The 21,903-nt window shown below is 40.2% G+C and overlaps 2 protein-coding genes across 3 annotated transcripts in view; one reads left to right on the forward strand and one right to left on the reverse strand.

The window, feature by feature from the left end:
* Positions 1–111: 111 nt before the first annotated feature.
* Positions 112–9,924, reverse strand: ero1a (endoplasmic reticulum oxidoreductase 1 alpha). Its single transcript, XM_031736332.2, has 15 exons — positions 9,469–9,924; positions 8,648–8,767; positions 8,471–8,554; positions 7,994–8,035; positions 6,203–6,279; positions 5,757–5,830; positions 5,069–5,189; positions 4,615–4,676; positions 4,493–4,519; positions 4,326–4,418; positions 3,957–4,203; positions 2,398–2,467; positions 1,868–1,954; positions 1,601–1,737; positions 112–967 (listed from the first exon to the last, which is right to left on the reverse strand). The coding sequence occupies exons 1-15, from the start codon at positions 9,544–9,546 to the stop codon at positions 907–909; spliced, it is 1,380 nt and encodes a 459-aa protein (XP_031592192.1). The 5' UTR covers positions 9,547–9,924; the 3' UTR covers positions 112–906.
* A 3,749-nt stretch (positions 9,925–13,673) lies between these two features.
* The window catches only part of samd4a (sterile alpha motif domain containing 4A), a 68,629-nt gene continuing 60,399 nt past the window's right edge, over positions 13,674–21,903 (forward strand). Inside the window, exons 1-2 of one of the 2 annotated variants that reach the window (XM_039601879.1) lie at positions 13,674–13,945; positions 14,968–15,561. In XM_039601879.1, coding sequence (XP_039457813.1) covers positions 15,366–15,561 — 196 coding nt within the window. In that variant the 5' untranslated portion in view covers positions 13,674–13,945; positions 14,968–15,365. The remainder of the gene's footprint in view (positions 13,946–14,967; positions 15,562–21,903) is intronic. The other variant, XM_039601906.1, reaches the window with a different exon arrangement.

Here is a 21,903-nt window from a genome sequence, read left to right on the forward strand (position 1 = left end):
ACACATAAGCGCAAACCACGCCCACATACAAATACAAATATTCAAATTTATTTCATAAAAACCAGCTTTGAATTTAGAACATTTAAAAATAATTTTAATATTTTATTACCGTTTACATTTTAATAAAATGACTTTTTTTATTTTTTATTTTAAATCTCCAAACTTATACACAAATACAATGTACAATCTGAATATTACCAACTGTATATAAATATTTTGGGGATCTGTGCTGAAGGGTTTACAAAACCTTCCTCCCAGGTGGAAACAGGTTTCATTATAACTTCTGGACATGCACCTGAAAGTACCTGCTACTCTGAAAACAGAGGATGAATGTTACGAGAATCAGTGTGATAATGAATTTTAAACGTTGGTGTGCATTCCTGTATAGTTTTCTTTTCCACATACTGCATATTTGTGGCCCGCATTCAATTTAGATTTGACGTTTCCCATCTATTTTCTTGACAAACAGCGCCATCCTCAGGAGCAAAGCATAATCCCAACAACACAGGTGTGAACAGGTGAGGCAGAATTCTTAGCAGTCAGCTCCCAAACAGCAACTGAAGTGATTTCATTGATCAAAGCACATTTGAAAATAGACAAGCACGTTTCTCCATCAGCAAAAAAAAAATGATACCACTTGAAGGAACGTTAAACCATACCACAAAGTGTGATTTTGTATTTAAAAAAAAGAAAAAGACTATTTTAATTCAAAAGAGAGCAATGCATTATTTTAAGGAAAAATAAACACTTGACTGATTAAAGCTGATCTTTCAGTCGACATTTCAGCAGGTTTAAGACAGCAGGAAAGACGGCAGTCGGTGGCCTGGGACCACAAAAGTGCACATGTTGAAATAAAGCCCCATCAGAGAAGAGTCAACAGGTGAAGGCAGACTCCTCTGGATGTCCTCACTGTTCCTCTGCTAGCAGTACTCTGAAGTTCTTCAGCTCCCTGACGCTCGTCGAAATCCTGCGCACGATTCAGGAGAACACAGTTAAAATAATAAGTACAAAATAATGATAAAAATACTCCAGTATGTTTTCACTAACATTAAACCCAGTTTCTCTGCGGCTACAATATAATATTTGCAATTTACAGAGAATTTAGGCAAGTTTTGCACTATTTAGATTTCATGTTGAACATATTTGTTTTAACTTTTATTTTAAATGAGTGTGAATTTCCAATAAGATCAGTACTGACTTATATAAGTTCCTATTAATAGAGATAAACTTGTTCTAAAGTGACGGACTTAGAAGTTTGATATTGATTAAATTTACTTACTTTTGTATTTGCACACAATTAAATTAAGCATTTAGTAACTTAAATAAATATCAGTCTAAATTTCCTGATAGATCAAGCACTCAGCTCAAGAAGGATTTCGCAGAGGAGATGCATCAAAGGCTTCTGAATAATAAATGGCGCATGCTTATCATATCCAAAAATCATTTTCAGGTTTTAAAAGTGCTTCAGATACAATAATAAACTAATGTGGAGGCAACAAAAGCTCCCCAAGGAGCAGAGTGGGTGTGAGCTGGAACTAAGAAGATTTTTTTTTAAATATGGCACATGTATCACTTGATGTCCACAGCCTCTCTCTCTGACCTTCCGAAGGCGTTGAACAGGGAGACGATCTCCTGCCGGCTGAGCTGGAAACTGGGTCGCTGGTTACTGGATTTGGGCAGAGCTTCAAGCTGTCGCTCTGAAAACAAAATCTTCAAGGCTGTGCCTAATCCCTGGGTCTGTGACACAAGAGAGGCAGCGATCAAGACAAAACAAAACAAAACAAAACAAACAAAAAAAATCAAGTTCATCTTTACAGAAGAAGCGCTACAAGCTAATGAGAGGCACTAAGAGGAAAGTAACAGGTACCTGCAGTTTCCCCCACAGGCGACACTTAAAGCACCCAACACAGTCCATGATCCTGGAGATGTTGAGGAAGGCCAGTCTGATATCCTCCTGACATTCACAGAAAACTCAGGTCATTTTAAATCTTGAAAGTTACCCACACAAATTAAAACTGCAACTTCAGTCAGTATTAATGTGTGTCTGCTCCCCCAGCAGCTTTGTTAATGCAATAAAAGGTTTTGAAGCATTGGCTTCCCCATATCTCTGTATCTGCATTCACTCTGCAGCTAGAGCATTTTTTGATGCATTGATGTTTTTACAGCACAATTTCACGTAGAGTTCTAACTGGCGTGGCCAGAATACAACTGAATGCTTTTATGCAGTTAAACCAGAAGGTTAATTATAAATCACTTTGAATTTTATGAGCTCAAACAATCAAAAATATGGGTGGGGAGCATTCTGAAAATATTCATTAACATCCCTGTGAATATGTAATCAGTCGGTGCATTACATCCACAATATCAACTTCAGCAGAGTTTAAAGCACTTGCTGACCTTCAGTTTGGCTGCTTCCTTTTCATCCCCAGCAAACAGAGAAGCCTCATCAAAGTGCAAAGGGAAAGATCTAGAAAAGAGGATGAACGTCATCAAAACATTGCATGGAAGTTCAATTTTATTTTATTTATACAGCGCCAATTCACAACAACATTCGCTGCAAGGTGCTTTATATTGTGAGGTAGATCCTACAATAATACATACAGAGAAAAACCCAACAATCATATGACCCCCTATGAGTAAGCACTTTGGCGACAGTGGGGAGGAAAAACTCCCTTTTAAAAAATGGAAGAAACCTCCAGCAGAACCAGGCTCAGGGAGGGGCGGCCATCTGCCGCGACCGGTTGTGGTAAAAGGAAGACAGGATAAAAGACATGCCTTGGAAAAGAGCCAGAAATTAATAAAGAAAGAAGTGTGAAGTGCAAAGAAGTGACCAGAGTTAGTACAGTGTTGTATTATTTAATTTGTTTTTAGCTTTTATTGTTATTTCATTTGGACTTTTTGTTATTAATTTAGTGTAGTTTCAGTTAGTTTTGAGAGTAGAATTTCTTTTTTTGGTTTAGTTTTTATTGTTTGAACATGTTTAGTTTTTATTAGTTGCAGTGTTCGTTTTAGTCTTTTTAGTGATTATTGTAAGGAGGGCATATGTCAGAGGCAAGATTTGGGGATATTAGTACAGATATAATAATATAAACACGCTGAACTTCTTGAAAGCAGTTGACTCACAGTTTATAATAAACACACCTATCCATGACTTATCAAGCAAGTTGTAATGAAATTTGTATTTCATTTTGGCTAGTTCTCAAAATCATTCCAGTTAGTTTGAATTTTTTTCAAAAGTCTAGTTTTTATTTTATTATTATTTTTATTATTAGTGAACTACAACACTTTCTCACATCTAGTTGTAGTTTTCAGTTTACTTTTAGCTAACTATATTAACCTTGGAAGGGACTGTGATTAAACTGTTGGACTAAAAAAGCGCTGCTGTAAAACCACAGGTGTTTTCTACTATGTCAGAATCTGTCGCCTACATTTCCCAGAGTACAGAGTGCTAACAGAGCTCACTTCTTTCTAACACCACCCATCCACTCTCTTCTCATCAGACCCCATACAGTTCAGATGTTTACATTCATATCCATTTTGTGATGTTGTCAATAAGCTATCTGACTTGTGCCAATTTCATTCTGGAGCATGACAGTGATGGCAAGTGTACGGCCAGAGCCACAAGGAAAACTTCAGCCACCAGAAGTACAAGGACTCTTGCAGCAGTTGACCTGACCATCAAGTTGCCCTGATCTCAGCTTCATGGAGTCAATTCCACAGCAGAACTACGGCAAGATCTTCAAGCTGCACCTTGACAACCAGTGTAAATCTATATCAAATCAGGCATTTCTGATTAACGCACTTTGCGTGAAATTAACTGCTAAAAACCACAATATGGTTGATCTTTCCTTTATAGAACATGAATACTAGGTATCAAGAAAAAAAGGGCATGCTATAGCCTTATTCAGTGAAAACCTAACAAAACTTATCAATGGTTGGTGTGGTCTGAGACCAACCTAGCCAGCTCCAGGATGTCCACCAGCTGCTCCTTGTGTTTCCGGTCCTCCTCAGGTCTGCCCGTGTACAGCTGGAAGGATGACTGCTGGAAGAACGGCAGAACTTTAGCCAGCGCTCGCAGCTCTATCAGGTACAGGAAGTAAAGGTTGCGGAGCCTCTTGGGCCCTTCGCCGGCCGTCAGCCCCGAGTCAAAACGCTGTCTGAACTCCGACACATTGTGACCCCACTTCTTCTGAAACCAGCGGTCTGAAGAAAAGAAGGCAATAAAAGTGAGTGTCAGTTAAGAACCATTATGACAAAAGAGCTTATTTTGACTCTTCAGACAAAAGGAAAAAGAAAATGAACAAGGGCTGTTTTTTATGCCTCACCATCCAGCAGATATCTGGCACTCAGGTGTATGTTAATGCTGGCGTGGAGACCTGAGACGAGCCGGAAAAAAGCCCTTTTCTCCACACACTGGCCTGAGAGAGAGAAAGGCAGAGAATTTATCAAAAACTTGACAAAAAGAGAATCTTAAGGTGAAGCATCAGCTTACCTTCCAGCCAGCTGTAGAAGGTCCTCGCTGCAAACAAAGTACGTGTCATTAGAAACAGAGAAAAAAACAAAACTGCGATTGTTTTAGAAAAATGGTGAGATATAACACTGAAGAGTTCCTACCTTCACTTCCTGGGCTGTTTTGGAATGAGATGGGATTTAGTGGTCGTTTGATAGTATACGGTCTGGGAAGGACACATAAAGGTTTCCTTTTCATTACAGGGTGGTCACAGTGGTGGATGTTGATAGTACACATGGCAACATGATGTCACTCTATATACAAATCATCCCTGTGAGCCAAAGCTCAGGCTTCAGACTATTCTGATGTCAGAGGATATAGATATCCCTAACATGGTCACTGCGGACACCTCTATGGCTTTGAGCATTGAAGAGCCATCCGCCTGCTCCTCAAAACTTGGCTGGACGTGAGCTAAAGCAATGAATTTCAAACAGGGGATGAAGTAAGAGGTAACAACCTCTAAGTCCCAGTGTGAGATAACTTGGGATTATTTTTGAACTGTGAATCACCCTAAAGCATAAACTACAGTCACTTATTTTGTGGCCTCTGAACGCTTACTTGAAACAGTTCTCCTCATAGATGCTGTTCCAGATCTGCCAGGCTTCTGGTCCTTTGTAGCCTGTGAAGCGTTCTGGATTCAGCAGCAGGTCGACATACTGGGAGTCTGGTGACTCTTCGTCTGGAAAAGAGCAAGCCTTTATTCAGCTGCAAGTCACTATAATGAAACCATCTTTTTTGTCAGCCACATGTGACAGAATGTAGCAGAGGGTGGTGGTAGAGGGGATTTATTCAGGAAAGAGGAGTTACACAATAGCATTTCATAAAGGTTCTGGAGAAATGGATCCTAGTGTTTCATTGCATTTTCTACATGTTGCACCATCCTCTGTGTTGTAATTGCTTGAATCATGTTCCCTAAAACTACTCCTTGGAGTATGTTTTACAGTCAGTCCCAATACTGCTTAAACATAGCATCACATTCCCTAAAAATGTCTATTGTAATCATATCCCCTTACCAAAAACAAGACATACTATCTTTTCTTTATGTTCCCTTTCAGTTATGCTAAATAATCTGTCATGTTTCCAAAACATTTTCATTCTTTAAGTTTGTTGTTAACATACACGTGTTGCCTTAAAATATACAGCAATTGAGTATCATATTTCTGCCTAGTGTCAATTAGCAGTTATTTTTGGTAATCAAAATGTATCAAATTTGCTTCTTCCTTCATTCAGCTGGACTGAGACGTACCGTCAACCACGCAGAAGCGTTCTGCTTCGTCGTCGTATTTGTTCCAGTCGAGCAGAGCCTCTCTGGTCTCAGCGCTGGGAACAAAAAGGAGAGCACTCAGTTGGCTAAGTTGTGCTCAACCTCAGTGTGGAGGTTCATATGTCAGAAAAGAAAGTTAAATCCTACTTTGGTATCCCACTTGAACATGTTACCAGAAAATAATTTGAGTTACATATTAATGATTTTGTTCCCAATAGCAAAGATAACGAGTATGGTTCTTCAGGCTAAAGAAGCAGCTTTCACCCGAACTATGCCTTGTATGCTCACCACCCAACCCCAACCACCTTCCAGACAGTTTCATCCAATGCAGTGCACAATTCACTCAAAAGAACAATCTGAATAAAAAAAAAGGTCAAAAAGTCACTTTTAGAAGAAGAAAAGAACTCAGCAAAATAAACGAGACTCACCTTAATGAGACATCTACAGCTCCCAGATGCTTCGCCTTCTCACACTCATCCTGCTGTTCGTTCGCTTCTGCTGAATACTGACACACACACACACACACACACACACACACACACACACACACACACACACATTAAATTTACAATTCTATGAATTACTGAGGAAATCTGAGGGGCAGCAAAGCTATATTCTATCAAACTTGCTGTGATGACTCATTAACAGCAGGAAGCAAAAGCACTGTTACTGAAAGTGAAAGTAACAAAACTGCTAACTGCTAACACAACACAGCGGATAAACCTGTTCACTTTAATGCCATCATGTAAAAAATGTGATTTAGTACATTTTTATTTTTAATACATGTCGAGCATTAAACATAGAAACGTTTTTTATTGATGCAAAAAGGTGCTCTAGTGCACCAGCAAATAAAACCCCAAAAATCCCCTGACCTTTTTGTTTGTTTGTTTTAATTTTAAACATTACGTCCTCCTGTAAAACCCACAACAACTACAAAATTAGTCTTTATAAAATGCAAAATGTGGTACAGTACTCTGAAATCGTTGGTACAGGTGTTACATTTACAAAACTGTCACATTAGCCACAAATCCAGAAATATTGCCACACTGTGAGGATTTGTAGATTTAATGGATGGTATAAAATGTCTTTGGCAGCTGAGGAGCAGTGTGGGTCTGTCTCTAAGCTAAAGTAATAATAATAATAATAATAATAATAATAATAATAATAATAATAATAATAATAATAATAATAATAATAATAATGATAATATGGTTCATCTACATTCTGCATCAGTGAATTTTTTTTTAATTTCAAAACTCTGAAAAAAAAAAAAAATGAAACCTTGACTATAGTTTCAATGGAGACCAGTGTTGTGTTGACTGTAAAAGTTTGATTAAATTGTGCTGTAGGAGCAGTAGTGACTCTTGTAAATTGTTAATGGGCGAACGGAAAGATGGACGGATGCTCGACACAGCTAAAGCTCATCAAGTCTTCGGCAGGATGAGCAAAAAAAAAAAAAGAAGATGAGATAATTATTGGAAAGTGGGTCTTTATGCTGAGTTTGGGGGAGAGCTGTGACAGGATTGCCATTGTGGATTTTTTGTTTTTGTTTTCTTTTTGCACAAGTGACTCAAGCGACCCCTTTCACAATGTGAGAGAAATCTCTCAGGCCCTCTCTAAAGAATGAAGAAGCAATGCTTTTTTCCATAGACTTCATGGGATATAAAAGATGGATGTTCTGAAATATAAAGGAAAACAATGAAATGAAGTTATTTGCTCAGATTATGCTTTTTCTCACATGATTTTTGACATGAAAATAATTCCATACAGATTCCTGCGTTCGTCCTCACGTCTTTTTAGAAAACACAAAACAAGATGCTGACAGCAAAAATGTTCAAGGCTTTACAGCAGCTCCTCTCTAACCCATAACAGTAGATGCACTCATCAATTAGAAGCTGTCTACACTATTTTTCCCCTGTAACTGGAAGAGACTGCACTGACTCGAGTGCACACAAAGGTTAATACTGAAGAATCTGCATCACCTCTTAATAACTGTATTTGAGTCATCTGGCATTTAAGTGATAAACTGCACGAGGGTGTGTTTACTTACTGTATAACTCCAGTTTTGATTCATTTCCAAAGTGACATTAATCTTCAGTGAACTTTAAATATGGAGACGGTAAACTGTTGTCAGATTTGATGTAATAAATGGGACACAAACAAAGAGGCCATCTGAGTCGCAGCCAGTTTGTGCCACTTACTGATCCTGAGATACTCACCTTGTTGTGGGGAGCGGATCGGAGCCCCTCGGGCACCTCGTTCTGTGAACAGACAGAGTTTCAGTCAGTCTGATGTAACCATTTCTCCTCTTTCACCTGGAATTAATATGTAATCTTTGCAGTTTTATTTAAATGATATTTAAATCTAGTCTTTGCATTTACACTTACAGTGTGTGAATGTGTGTGTGAATGGGTGGATGACTGAATGTAGTGTAAAGTGCTTTGGGGTCCATAGGGACTAAGTAAAGCGCTATACAGATACAGGCTATTTACCATTTACACTTGGTATTTAAATACAGAACAGCTGCACCCTCAATTTAATCTTGATATGCAAAAGCAATTAGGTTGGTTCACAAGAAACAATGCCACTGTGTGGCTTTACCATTAAGAGTTATACAGATGGTGATCAGACATTAACAGCAGGTTGAATGGGGTGTAAAAGTCTGTTTACAGCTGCTATATGAGGGTTAAACTCACAGGAGAGCAGGGCTGCACAGCACAGTCTCTCAGACCACACTCACTGCTGGCAGTCCAGAAAGGACACGGTTTATTCAGGTTCACCTATAGAGAATGGAAGCCAAACACACATTCAGAGCAACAGACCTCACCCACAGATGTGTGTACATGTATGTGTGGTGCATGAGTCCCCCGTACCTTGTAGAACCTAAAGTAATCAGACTCAAGAAGACTCTGGAGTTTTGGGAACAGCTGGTCATTGTTGAAGCGGTCGATGGTCTCCACATCACATGTGCAGTCATCCAGGTCGCCTGTCACCTGATGTAACAGGCAAACAGCTGGTTATCCAGTGTACAGTGTAGTGTGCTCCTGAGAGCAAGCCGAAGTAAGATTGGAAAACACTGTAAAGAGTGCTTCAATAGTAGACTGTACTATTTTTATTTATTTTTATTCAACAGTCATTTTCCTTGTGGGATCAATAAAGTATAGATCTGAATATCAATGTAATGTGTACACAAGAAAAATTCTTAAGTAATCAAAATATGAGGGGAATTAAACCATAACACCTTCGTTGTTACAAAACACAATGCCTCCAGGGTGCTCAACTACAAAACCTGGTATTTATAAGCAACAACATCAGTGTGTCATTACACAGAAATAAAGAAATTACTTACTGCCAATTCACATTTAATGCAGGGGCCTAGGCCAAACCACAATTGTTTTAACAGAACTGTATTGTTACTGATATATGAATCACTGACAACAACAAAAAAAAACTAAGCAAGTGTAAAAAACTCATTAAAATGAAATCAATACACAAGAAGCAAACTCCAGTTGAGGCCATTGACTCACAGTCAACTCCGTTGGGATTTAAGGGTAGCCATAAAAACCGACACTCATGTAAAATGAATCAGCACAAGTTACCTGAACAACACAGGTAAGCCTTACTGATCCTTTGTAACCCAGTCAAATAATACCATCAATGTAGGAAGTAAGTCAGAACCGCGTCCAGCACTCACCTGACAGAAACACCTGCACTCTGCGTATCCGGACACCTCGAGGAGAAGGAGGAGGGGGACGATGACCACCAGTTTCATGACGACCCTTCTTGTTTCCACGGACCTCTGCTTGACAAACTGCAGCTTCTCTTTGTAGCTACGTGTGAATAAAAGTAGCAGCAGCAGCTGTGAGGAGGAGGAGGTGATCTGCTGTCAGCTTCCTGGTTATTTCCTCATTTCCAATCCGCTACGTGCAATACGTGACGACCCAACCATCAGCAGCAGCAGCAACAGCAGCTTTAATCACGTATCATCACATTGACATCACTCCAGTGCTGCCAGTGTCTCCTCTTTTTAAACACTTTGGTATTTGTAGGTATTTAAACGCTGGGCACTTTTTGCTTCCTGTTCGCTCACAAAACCATCCGACTGGAACTCACAGCAAGGCTCACATGGAGGCGATTCGCTGTTGTTTTTTTGTTTTTTGTTTTTCAGATAGCCTCAGGAGAAAAAAAATCATATTAACAAAAACAAGTAAAGTTGAATTCAATGTGACATACATGACGTATAACAACGTAATAAGCTGGATAAATATATTGTTTTTTTTAATAGAGAGATAATGTGATATGTGTTTTAATAAAAGTTTGAAGAAACAACTGTGCATATGTATTAATAACTACACTCAGTACAGCCCACATTGTACAGACAAAACGATATTTAAGATTTTATAGTTTAAAAAATGGCTGGTCAGCCACACGGGGGCGCTAAAAGCCGATAATTTATTGACCTTTCCACTTAGAGTGATCGTTCAAAGTTTACCGTAGAAAAGACAAATGATATCACTGCTGTGATACAGTAGCCAGTACAGTAGTAAAATAGCTTTAAAATAGAACATCCATTCATTTATTTAACCTCTTCTTCCCTATGGGAGGAAACTGGCGTTGCCCCTGAGAGAACTTGTGTTTAAATGTAACTTATGTCATAACCGAAAACTCTTTTTAGCATAGTCTTCCACGTAACCTGACTAAAGTTTGATTTAGACTTCTGTGGGAAATCTACAAATGTCACCCCTTTTCACTCACCATGTGTTTAAAACATTTCCTTATATTTAATTATTAATCTCTGGCTCTCTTCCACAGTGTCTTTTGTCCTGTCTCACTCCCCTCAACCCCCCAACTGGTCTAACAGATGGGTGCCCCTCCCTGAGCCTGCTTCTGCTGAGGTTTCTTCCTGTTAAAAGGGAGTTTTTTCTTCCCACTGTCGCCAAGTGCTCAGGGGTCATCTGATTGTTGGGTTTTTTGTGTATTATTGTAGCATCTTTATCTTACAACATAAAGCACCTTGCTGTATAAATAAAATGAAATGAAATTGAAACAACTGACACTGTAACTGGAAACTCCCTTTATCCCTATACTAACTAACCTTGCACACCATTCAAGTCCTTGTGGGATGAATTGACCCAACGTGTAGTTACATTTTATGGGAGGTGCACATCAAGTTATGTAGGAGGTTACAGCCTAGTGTTAAAATGAGTTTCCGATTACATCATAAGTTATGATATAGCTTTCCCACAGAAGCATAATTCACGCATTATGAGGGGTCTCTGGTTTCTGTCACAAATCATTGCATGCACTCAGGAACACTTCCAGTTCAAAGGCAGGTTAAAACTCTGTCATGCAAAGAAGACGCCATATGTGAACACGATCCAGTCTTCTCTGGGTCAAAGCTCATTTAAAATGGATTGAGGCAAAGTGGAATTCAAATTTTAAAATTCTTTTAGTAAAACACGGATGCCACATTGTGCAGACTAAAGAGGAGAGGGACCATCCGGCTTGTTATCAGTGCTCAGTTCAAAAGGCTGTATCTCTGATGGTATGGGGGTGTGTTAGTGCCTATAGAATTGGCAGCTTGCACATCTGGAAAGGCACCATCAATACTGAAAGGTATAAGCAGGCTTGACAGCAAGATAAGCTCACAGATGAGCTCTTTTTCAGGTAAGGCCTTTTGTATTTCAGCGGGAAAAAACTAAACTGCATACTTTGACTATTACAACAGTATGGCTTCACATAGAAGAGAAAAGTCCTGAACAATCCAGATCTTTCACGAATTGCAAACATTTGGAATGTTAGAATAAGACAGCACTTCTCTCCCCACAGTCCAGAAACCGTCTCCTCAGTTCCCACACATTTACAGACTGATGTTAATAGAAGAGGGGATGCTATACCACGGTAAACATGGCCCTGTCCAGACGTTTTTGAGTCCTGTTGCTACCATCAGATTCAAGATGACCTCATGTTTGTTTTTTCTTAAAACAGTACATTTTCTCATCTTAAACATTTGATGTTTCCTGCATTCTATTATGAATAAAATATGGGTTTGTAAGATTTGTAAATAACTGCATTGAGTTTGTAGTTACATTTTATACAGCAGCCCAACATTGTTTGGAATTGAGAAAACAAAAAATGAGAACATTAGAGTCGCTCTGTGCAAGCTAATATGTGCCCAGGATTCCAGGGCAATAATAGTAAATTAGTAGTACAGCAGTTATTTAGTTACATACAACCATCTACATAAATCTCTCTCTCTCTCTCTCTCTCTCTCACTACACACACACACACACACACACACACACACACACACACATATATATTTGGATAACATCTGTTCTTTCCTTAAAATGTAAACAATGTTTTTAATGCCTCTGGAGGAGACAGAGCTGATGCATAACACAGGTATCTACTATCTACCTTTGTTTACAGTAAGCAGTAAGTTGAATTTACTTCCAGGAATACTTTATTGTACTTACGTTGGCTCCATGGTGTAGCGGTTAACACCTTACACGTGACAGATGCTTAGTTCAGGACCAGCAGGAAACACAAACCAAGCCTCAGGGGCTCAAAGCTTGTGTACTCCTAGTGCTGGATATTGTGGTCTAAGTCTTGTACGTTTAACTTAAATTTAAAAAAAATAAATAAAATAATGTTCACACAAGAAACAGACAGAACAGTGTTTCCCAGTCAAGTGGAAATAAATAAATATTTGTGTAATGTCAATTTTTAATGTGTTATCAATCACAGGGTTGAATTTCTACAGAAATTCACACCCACTTTTACTTTTAATACCTCAGACAAAATGATACATATTTACTTTTCAGTTTTATTTGTAATTAAGTGTTTTCACTGTTCAAAAAAGATTTTCACCTTGTGCAGTGTGCTGTATTTTATAAAATGGTCGTTTTTCTTCTTTTGAATTATAATTAAAACTAAACAAGCAGCTCTCCAAAACTGAAGCGAATTTACCTTTGAAGTACAGTTGAATACACGTACAGTGCAGCATGAAATTAAATAGCCAGTCATAGAAAGTTGAATAAATGAACCGTGTTACATTCCGACACTTAATAGAGTCGAATCTGTCACCTAAAAATAGTTTCCACGGCTCCCTGACGTACGAGCTAAAACATTCAGCATCGTTCCTGTGTGGATGTGGACCTCATTAACTGTGGCTTTGGAAACATTTCCTTTTCTTACATTTTCTTCTAGTTTCGTCGCTGGTCGCCCCCCTACGCTATATCTCTCTCTCTATTTTGGTGCTTCCTCGCGCTGCCAAGCCCCTGACGTAATGCTCTGCTGTTAATGATTAGCATGTGGAAACGGGCAGAGCGAGCCCCCCTTACGTCAAGGCGGCCGAAACGAGGCCGGATATCAACTGCACCGATCTTCAAAATAAAAGCAGAATGCTTATCAGAAACGTCCACGAATATACTAAGTAACTAAGTACAAAATCTGATCAAATACTATTCAGGAACATCTTTCAGAGAGTACTTTAGCTTAGTATTGTATCTACTGCGTCTTCATACTTGTCCTTAATTACATTTCAGAAGCACTAGTTTTTAACTTTTAATCCCAGTACATCCATGCAAAACAGGTTGACAGTCATGGGAAAAAAAATCTGATAATTCTAAAAATTAAAGTCAGGATTTTGACAAACAAATCAATTTTTGAGGGGAAAACGTCAGAATTCTAAAACAAGCAATAATAAAAGATATAATCTAAGAGATAATAAAAGAATCAGAATTCTGGGGATAAAATCTTGAGAAAAAGCAGAATTAAAAAATTCTTATTTTTTCTCTTTGATTTCTGACTTTCCTCATGAAACCTATATTCATAGTTAATCATAGTATGCACTAAAAAGTACACGATCTGAAGTTGAAACTACTGTAGTAGTTCGGTTTTCTTGAATGACGTTTTCTAAAAATGCTCAACGCCACTGCTTAGCTTTATTTTGAAAAGTATTAAGGGAAGTCGGTGTCACAACCTTACTGCTCGCTTAACCGTGGAGTTTTAGGACAGTGGAGCCCGTCTGCTGGGGGAGAGACAGAGGAAAAGTTAGTCAAGATGGCAAATCTCACAGACCGGGAGTAAAGGGGCACCGCTCCCCGAAAAAGCCGAGCCTGCCGTCCGTTCTGAGACAAACCCAACGATGCGAACAGCGCCAGCAGGTAGGAACCTTAAAGTTCGGTGTGTGTAATAACCGTTTCTCCCACAATGATTAACACTCAAATTGAAGTTTTTAGCTAAGCCGTTTCCCTCCGCTGTTTTATCAACTCTACTCCAGTCTTTAAATGAAAATTACACAGTTTTAGCGGTTGACTAAGGACTTTTCAAGTAATGTCGCGGGGAATGTGGAATTCCCAGCCATTACATTTTATTCGCGGTGCTAACGCTGTTGGGAAATTTGCTAACTGTAACTTGAGTTAAAATTACAGCTGCTACGCGGTTATTCTATGGGAACGTTCTAGATAGGAACGTGGATAAATGTACGGATCTGTTCCCTGGTTTTCCGTTTCACAACATTTTACAAACTCCTCGTACACTCTAACACACGGCGACAGTCATTCCCTGTGTGCTGATGAGGCAAAGTGACAGTTTTAGACAGCGGTAAAAGCTCAGGAACCTGGAGTCTGCTCGCAGCCTGCTCTGCAGCGTTTTTACAGCTGAAAGCTAGCCTTCACTGCCGGATCTCGGTCTCCGATACGAACTAACCTGTCATTAGAATAACGGAGGGAAGTCTGTGCTACCGTCTGTGCTGCACACAGGCGTGCCAGTGGCCGTCGTCGGTAACCCCGCGTCCTTTTTGGAAAATTCCGGGATGTAGCGCCACTAGTACCGACAGCTGTATTTTTAAGGAATGGGTGGATACCTAAAAAAAACGCAAATTATTTATTTTTGTCCCGGTGGTGAATGCCATAAGCCTGTTCGCATAGCGATGGCGAGGAGGAGACCTATAAAATATGAGGGGGTTTTTTCTTCTCTCCCTCTCTTCCAAACTCCCCCACTGCAGCTGCAAGGCTGAAGCAACAGGGACACCGTCGCGTTTCTAATGATGCCCAGTGCACTGTAAAAGTCACTGTAGAGGTCTGATAGGAAGGGGGAGACCTACTTAAGTAGAAGCTGAGAGCAGCGTGGGTTAAATGTTCCCTTTATTCCCCTCCTTCACTTAACATCTGACACCCTCTTGCAGGGCTGAGAGGGATTCCCTGAAGAAAAATGCCTGTGAGGCTGAAGCTGATGTGACACAGCCTGTGCTGGAAGAAAGCTGACTCATCAAATCTCAATCTCTCTGAGAGTGACTAAGCAGCAGCAGGAGTTTGTATCACCTAATGCCCAGCAAGAAGAGCAACTAACACCCCCCCCTCCCATCTTCTCTCACCCTTACAACCCAGAGATTATCATACAGGAGAAGGCTCCAGCAGGAATACTGGCAGAGACCGCTGACCTGACTAATAATAAAGAAGCTTAGAATGGTAACACAGCGCCACAGCTGAACAGAGACGCCAATAACCGCTGTAAAGCTACCGTTCAGTCTTAAGAGCAGATACGCTTCAATCCGCCAGCCTTCAACCCCCCGTCTCGCAGACCATGATGTTTCGCGATCAAGTGGGCGTGCTGGCCAGCTGGTTCAAGGGGTGGAACGAGTGCGAGCAGACGGTGGCCCTGCTGTCCCTGCTGAAGAGGGTGAGCCCAACCCAGGCCCGCTTCTTGCAGCTCTGCCTGGAGCACTCGCTCGCTGAGTGCACCGAGCTGCAGGTCCTGGAGGGGGAGGCCAATAATCCAGGTAGGACTACCACATGCTTGGTTAGATGCATTTACAGGCACTCACGAACACTACGGTTACGGTTACTGAGAACCTTCACAGACACTACGGTTACTTGTTTGTTCTTCACACTGCACTCTTCTCCTTCAGCAACTTCACTCTTCTTATCATAAAGGAGTGAACTGCGAAATTGGAAAAAAATCCAAACCCAAAGTTGATTTTGTGCTTTTAGATTTTTTCAGGCATATTTCTGAAATCTGGGAGTTGCCAGCAGTTATTACAGAAGAGGAAAGAGTGATACATCTTCTCCACTTACAGAGTTGGAATCCATTGATGCAGCAGTTATCACAGTCACTGTGACAGTTTAGCTGTTTCTGGTCAGGTTTTTCACTCATTTAAAAAGAAATGTGTTTTTTCCATTTTTCCATTGTAGTTCTCAATCTTGTAACAGGCACGCTAGAAAATAATGGTGCAGGCATCCCAAGGGCATTAGAAGAAACTTCCTGTGTGAGGTGTTCCTGTAGATCCATCAGGAGTGGTAAATTGCTGAATCATTGATGGTGTTGTGCTGCACTCTGGCTGGTCAGTAGATGAGAGTGAGAGGAGGTTGAGAACTAGCACATGTTACCTCAGCTGGCACCACGGGTGGTTGGAGATGGCAGTCGGTTAGTGTGCCAGCCTTTATTGCCGTGGTGGTCCCCGGGCAATAAAGGGTACTGGGCCAAGACAACTGAGGTAGTGGGGTGCGGGCGTGTGTTCTGGTTTGGTTTTTGTTTCATCAGACTGCAGTGTGGCCATGGAAACTAACACCCTGGCAACCGACTGAGCTCATGAAAAATAGAATGAAGCGGTGCTGCTGCTGCTGCAGAAGAGAGAAAGTGTCTCCGTGCACCTATGGCAACAGCTGTATGCGGTAACACTGGGCCATCACAGCGAACCTGCCTGAAGTGATACTCACAGATGTTACAGAGTTTCTATCAGGGTGTACCACAGTCAGGGGCTTCGGTTAATACAGGCTGGTCTTTGTTATTGTTGAGTAAAACTGGAGACATCAAGGCGCAGTTTATGAAATTCTCATGGGCGACCCCTCCCAAAGTCAGGCTTGTTCATAGTGCCAGAGATCAAAGCAAAATGAAGACACAGCAGATGGAGGAGGGCTGTCGTCTTCTAATTCATCAGCTGTTCCTCTTTTATTTTTTTAATTATTTTTTTTACTTTTCAGAATGCGCTCCATCATGTGAGATAGACTTATGGTCTTTGTGGCGATATTTAAGTCAGTTATGTTCACTGTGGCTCCTAATTTTACAGCTAGCAAAACGCTGATTTTATTTATTTATTCTCACAAGACAGTTGAATTCCTAACAAAGGAGGCTGGAGAATTTTTCATTCGATTCATTTTCTTAAAAGAAGTCTAGTTTAGCATTATGATCTGTTATATTTACCAGCCAGTGTAGTTTTCAAGTAATCTTCATCCATGTCTGTGAGTGTTGGACAGGAGACCCCTACAGGAGCTACCCCAAATAAAGGTATTTGTTAGAGGTGTGAAAAGTGCACAGCATTGTGTTGTGACTCTGTCTTTATGTATTGTGAGACTCTGACTTATCCTAATTGGTCATGTGGAGCTGTTAATTCCTGGTTAAAACATCCAGATCTAATGGAAGCTGACCCAGCTAGGAACAAGTGATGATACTTGTTTTATTTCTCATTTGTTTGTTTTTCTCAACAAAACAAAACATTAAAGCCATACAAAAACAGAGGTAAATTGATGTATAAGTAAAAAAACATTGATCTGGGGAATTGTTACGTCCCAAATTTTTAATATGTCTGTGTATATACAGTTGCAGGTTCAAATCCCCGAACCACTGATTGAAAAAGCTAGAACACATATTGGTGACAGAGTGTGGATCAATAAACCAGTCTTTTCAGATCAGTTTTGTGCTTACTTCAGCACTTGACAGTGATAGGAGCAGTTGCAGGAGAACCAGTGTAACATTGAGGAAGCTAGCAGCAAAGTGTCAGTAGTTTGGGAATCAAGCGTTAACACCTCCAATCTCTTCCTCACAGTATGCACTGATATCAGATTAGTATCGATAATACTCGGTGTGAGAGAGGGATGTTGCCCTCTGTTACTGGTGGTTGGTGCTGATACATCCAACTGACTGTTGTACATCTATAAAATAAGAATAATTTGTGTTAGGGCTGTTCGATATAACTATATATATCCGATATATCGGATGACAATATGAAAACGTCTATCGTTTCATATTACGCTATCGTTTGTTTCGTGGTGTCGCAAAATAAACTGTTTATGGCAATATTTTTCATCGTTTTGATGGTCACTGTAGTGGCTATATTAATCTCTTAAAGTTCTCTCTTTCGCTTATATTTAAAATAACCACACTACGGACGGACAAGCGGCAGTTTTTATGCGTTGTCGTTAGCAACAACGACGGTAAACCCAGTGTGTGGCTCCGCCGTCCGCTTGTTTATTTTCCACATAAACCTTTCACAATAAAGCTGAAGATCCTGTTGAGATTTTTCAAAATAAACTGAAATCATGGCAAAATACATTCTTCTCAAACTTCAAATTTTAGAATAAGCATCAGACAAATTACCTCAAGTAAAAACATGAAGTAACTAAATTGCACTTACAGTCACCACGTGGATGCAGGCACAGAGAATACCAGCATGGCCAGTGAAGATGAGGCAGAACCAGGTAGCTCCAAACAGAAGGACCAGTCAAAGCAAATCGAGGACCTTATTCCTAAACAAGGGGCTACCTCTGTAGCATGGGCATGGTTTTGTTATGAAAAGTCTGACATGGACAAGAAAAGTGTACTGTGCAAATTATGCAGGAAACCAGTGCCCCCCACAGACTCAAACACGACAAACCTCTTCTACCCCCTACGCAAGAATCATGTGAAAGAGGACGCAGAGATTTTAGTGATGAGAAGGAAAAAAAGAGCTGTCCGGTGCTAAAAAATAAACCTTGGACTCGAACTTTAGAACAGGCTTTTCCCTGCAGCACACTGTGTAATAAATACTCACAAAGAAAATGGCGGCCGTTACAACCTATGTCTAAAAATCCATAGTTTCATGCATCGGTCAAAACACTCTACTCCAGGTGCATGATGCCCAGCTGAAAACACTAAACGCAAGTCGAGTTGCCCGAGATTTAAAGAATTTACAGAAAATGTAACATTTTTGTGATATATATCGTTGTCGGGACGATAAATTGTCTTATATTGGGATATGAGATTTTGGTCATATCGCACAGCCCTAATTTGTGTAACTAGCCAGGGCAGTAAGGATTCAAGGAGCTTTATTGTCATTCGCATCACATGTTAACATGAGGTGGAACGAAATTATGTACACACGGTCCCGGAGCAAAAAGAAACAAAATAAAGAAGAAACAGATTTTTTTTTTTTTTTTAAAGTAATAAATAAATAGTTGGGGTTTTTTGGTGGGGTTTTTTTGTTTTTTTTTTTTAACAAACAGAATAACAAGTAATAAAACAATACGATAAATAATACGATAAGTAGAGTGCAACAACCTGAGTACCAGTATGGATATAGAGTGTAGGTATAAATATAGGTATAAATAAATACTTTAGCAGCAAAGGGCATGATGACCAGCATTGATAAAGTGACAGTATCAGTAAGTGTCAGTAGTGATTAAGGTGCTACAATAGCAGTTCACAATGCATAAATTGACAAGAAGTCTCACAGCTTCTGGAATGAAGCTGTTTCTCAGTCTGGTGGTTTTGCATTTAATGCTCCTCAGCCTCCTGCCTGAGGGGAGCGGGACAAAGAGTGTGTGTGCTGGGTGAGTGGGGTCCTTCATGATGCAGGTTGCCCTCTTCCAGCATCTGGAGGTGTATATGTCTGTGACGGTTGGGAGGCTGCCTCCGACAACTCTCTGTGCAGCCTTGACCATCCTCTGTAGAGCTTTCCTCTCTGCCACAGTGCAGTTTCCGTGCCACACATTGATGCCAGAGCACAGAACATTCTCCACCGCACATCTGTAAAAGGAGATGAGGACTGAGCTCTCCATTCCCACACGCCTCAACCTCCTCAGGAAGTAGACCCTCTGGTGAGCCTTCCTGATCAGGCTGGAAATGTTGTTTTTCCAGGTGAGGTTGCTATCTAGGTACATACACAGGTACTTGTAGCTGGGTACTACTTCGACTGCAGATCCTCCGACGTGCAGGGGTGTGTGTGTATGTGTCTTCCCCTCCTGAAGTCCAGTCATCTGCTTCGTCTTCTTCTCATTTAAGCAGAGATTGTTATTCCTGCACCAGTCCACCTTCTTCCTATAGCCGGTCTCATCATTGTTTGTGATGCAACCAACCACAGCTGTGTCGTCCGCAAACTTCACAATATGACAGCCTGGATGGTTGGGTGAGCAGTCATATGTAAGCAGTGTGAACAGGAGGGGACTTAGCACACAGCCCTTAGCGGAGCCAGTGCTGAGGACTATGGAAGATGAGGAGACATTGTGGATCCTCACAGACTGCGGTCTGTTGGTCAGGAAGTCCAGAACCCAGTTACAAAGAGAGGAGCTCAGTCCCAAAGTCAGTAATTTATCAACAAGTGTCTGTGGGATCATTGTGTTGAAAGCAGATGAGAAGTCCACGAAGAGCAAACGGACATAGGATTTCTTCTGCTCCAGGTGGGTGAGGGTGGTGTGAACCACAGAAGAGATGGCATCTTCTGTGGAGTAATTGTCTACTAGTCACACAAACCTCTGGCTCAGCTTCTGCCTAATTATAATCTATAGTATTTCAAGAGAGTTGGTACCTACCTCTGTACCCAAATATTTGATTAAATACTACTACTACTACTACTACTACTACTACTAATGAGAATAATAAGAATAATAATAATACTTGTTTGTTTGTTGCCAAAGTCTCCTTCACAGTGAGGCACACACCTCACCCTCTGTTCTGTTCACAGGTGTTCTAGCTTATGTGCTCTGTTGATTTTACTTCATTTAGTCAATAATGCTATAAATGTAAGAAAGTCTTGATGCGTTCTCAATCATCCAGGAAAGTAAATCTCCAAAAGTTGAATCTGTTCATCTGGACGTAGCGTTTTGTGGGAGAAGGTTGAGGTTGGGGAAACCTGCAGTCAGCTGAGACTGAAGAAGTCACTTAGATGAGTGACGAAACGTTTCTCCCACAAAACGGTACGTCCAGATGAACAGATTCAGCTTTTGGAGAAATGTAAGAAAGATTTCCTCAATTATACTGACATGTTAGACAGATCAGAGACAATTTCACTGTTCAGGGTTTGTTATTGAAAACTGAGTCTGTTTATCTCCGTGTCATCAGGTCAGGAATTTACAAAGTGAAGTAACTCTGTGGTTTTGCTACATTTACAGAAGCACACACATTTGAATAGTATCTCAAGAAAAGTCTTCTATAACTTTCTTAATGCTTTTAAACTGATCAGTTGGTGTAAGTTTGTAATTATTAGGATAGAACATGTCAGAACAGCTGCATTTTATTTAATTTCTATTAAAACAGATCATTTTTCACCCCCTTTCCGGTGAACATTCAAGGTAATGATGCTTTTATTAAGAAAACATACCATATCATACTATTGTGGAATGACTTGGGAAAATTAGGTAATTTGGAGTTTCTTTCTTGACAAAGTCCTTGGTCTGAATCAGAGTATTTTGAATAGAAGTTATCAATTTGATATATGTCAGTTCTGGGTGTTCAGTTTGCACCTCTAGTTCACTGGAATGATTTTCAAGTTATTAAATGAGTTCCTAACTTCTGTAAACCCTGGAATTTGATGCCGTGCCCCTCAGTTTTGTCACACCTCGATCATCTTGTGGCCATTTCCGATCTGCTGATTCAGCTTGGTAACATGAAATCCGTGGCCCATTTCAGCTCTGTGGACCTACCGTCAGAGCACATGCAGCTGAAAAGAGGGAGACTGGGAAGGTTGTCTGGTTACGTGATCCCTCTGGTATGTTGTGGTAGCTTGTTTGAGTGCTTATGTACTAGGGTAAGGCTGATAGATCGGTTAGCTGTTTTTTTGTTTTTTTTTTTCTGAGTTGGTATGGGCAGTTTATTGGTTTTTGAGTTTCTCAGTTTTAAAGTTGTTTTCAGTGACTTAAAAGCTGCTTCCCCAAAAGAGTTTAAGCACATAGTTCTGTGAGATCTTTTTTTTCCCCTTCATGGATTTGACTAAAACACAGAGTACAGTTTTGAAATTAAAACAAGCTATTATATACATACAGTATGGGCAGGATAAAAAGCAAATTCACTAATCCTAAACTGAGTCAACACTGCTGAGTCAAAACACTGATTACCGACTGCTTGTGAATCAGGACAGTGGGATTTTATGCTG

The sequence above is a fragment of the Oreochromis aureus genome, linkage group 1 (genome assembly GCF_013358895.1).
Source record: "Oreochromis aureus strain Israel breed Guangdong linkage group 1, ZZ_aureus, whole genome shotgun sequence".
NCBI lineage: Eukaryota > Metazoa > Chordata > Actinopteri > Cichliformes > Cichlidae > Oreochromis > Oreochromis aureus.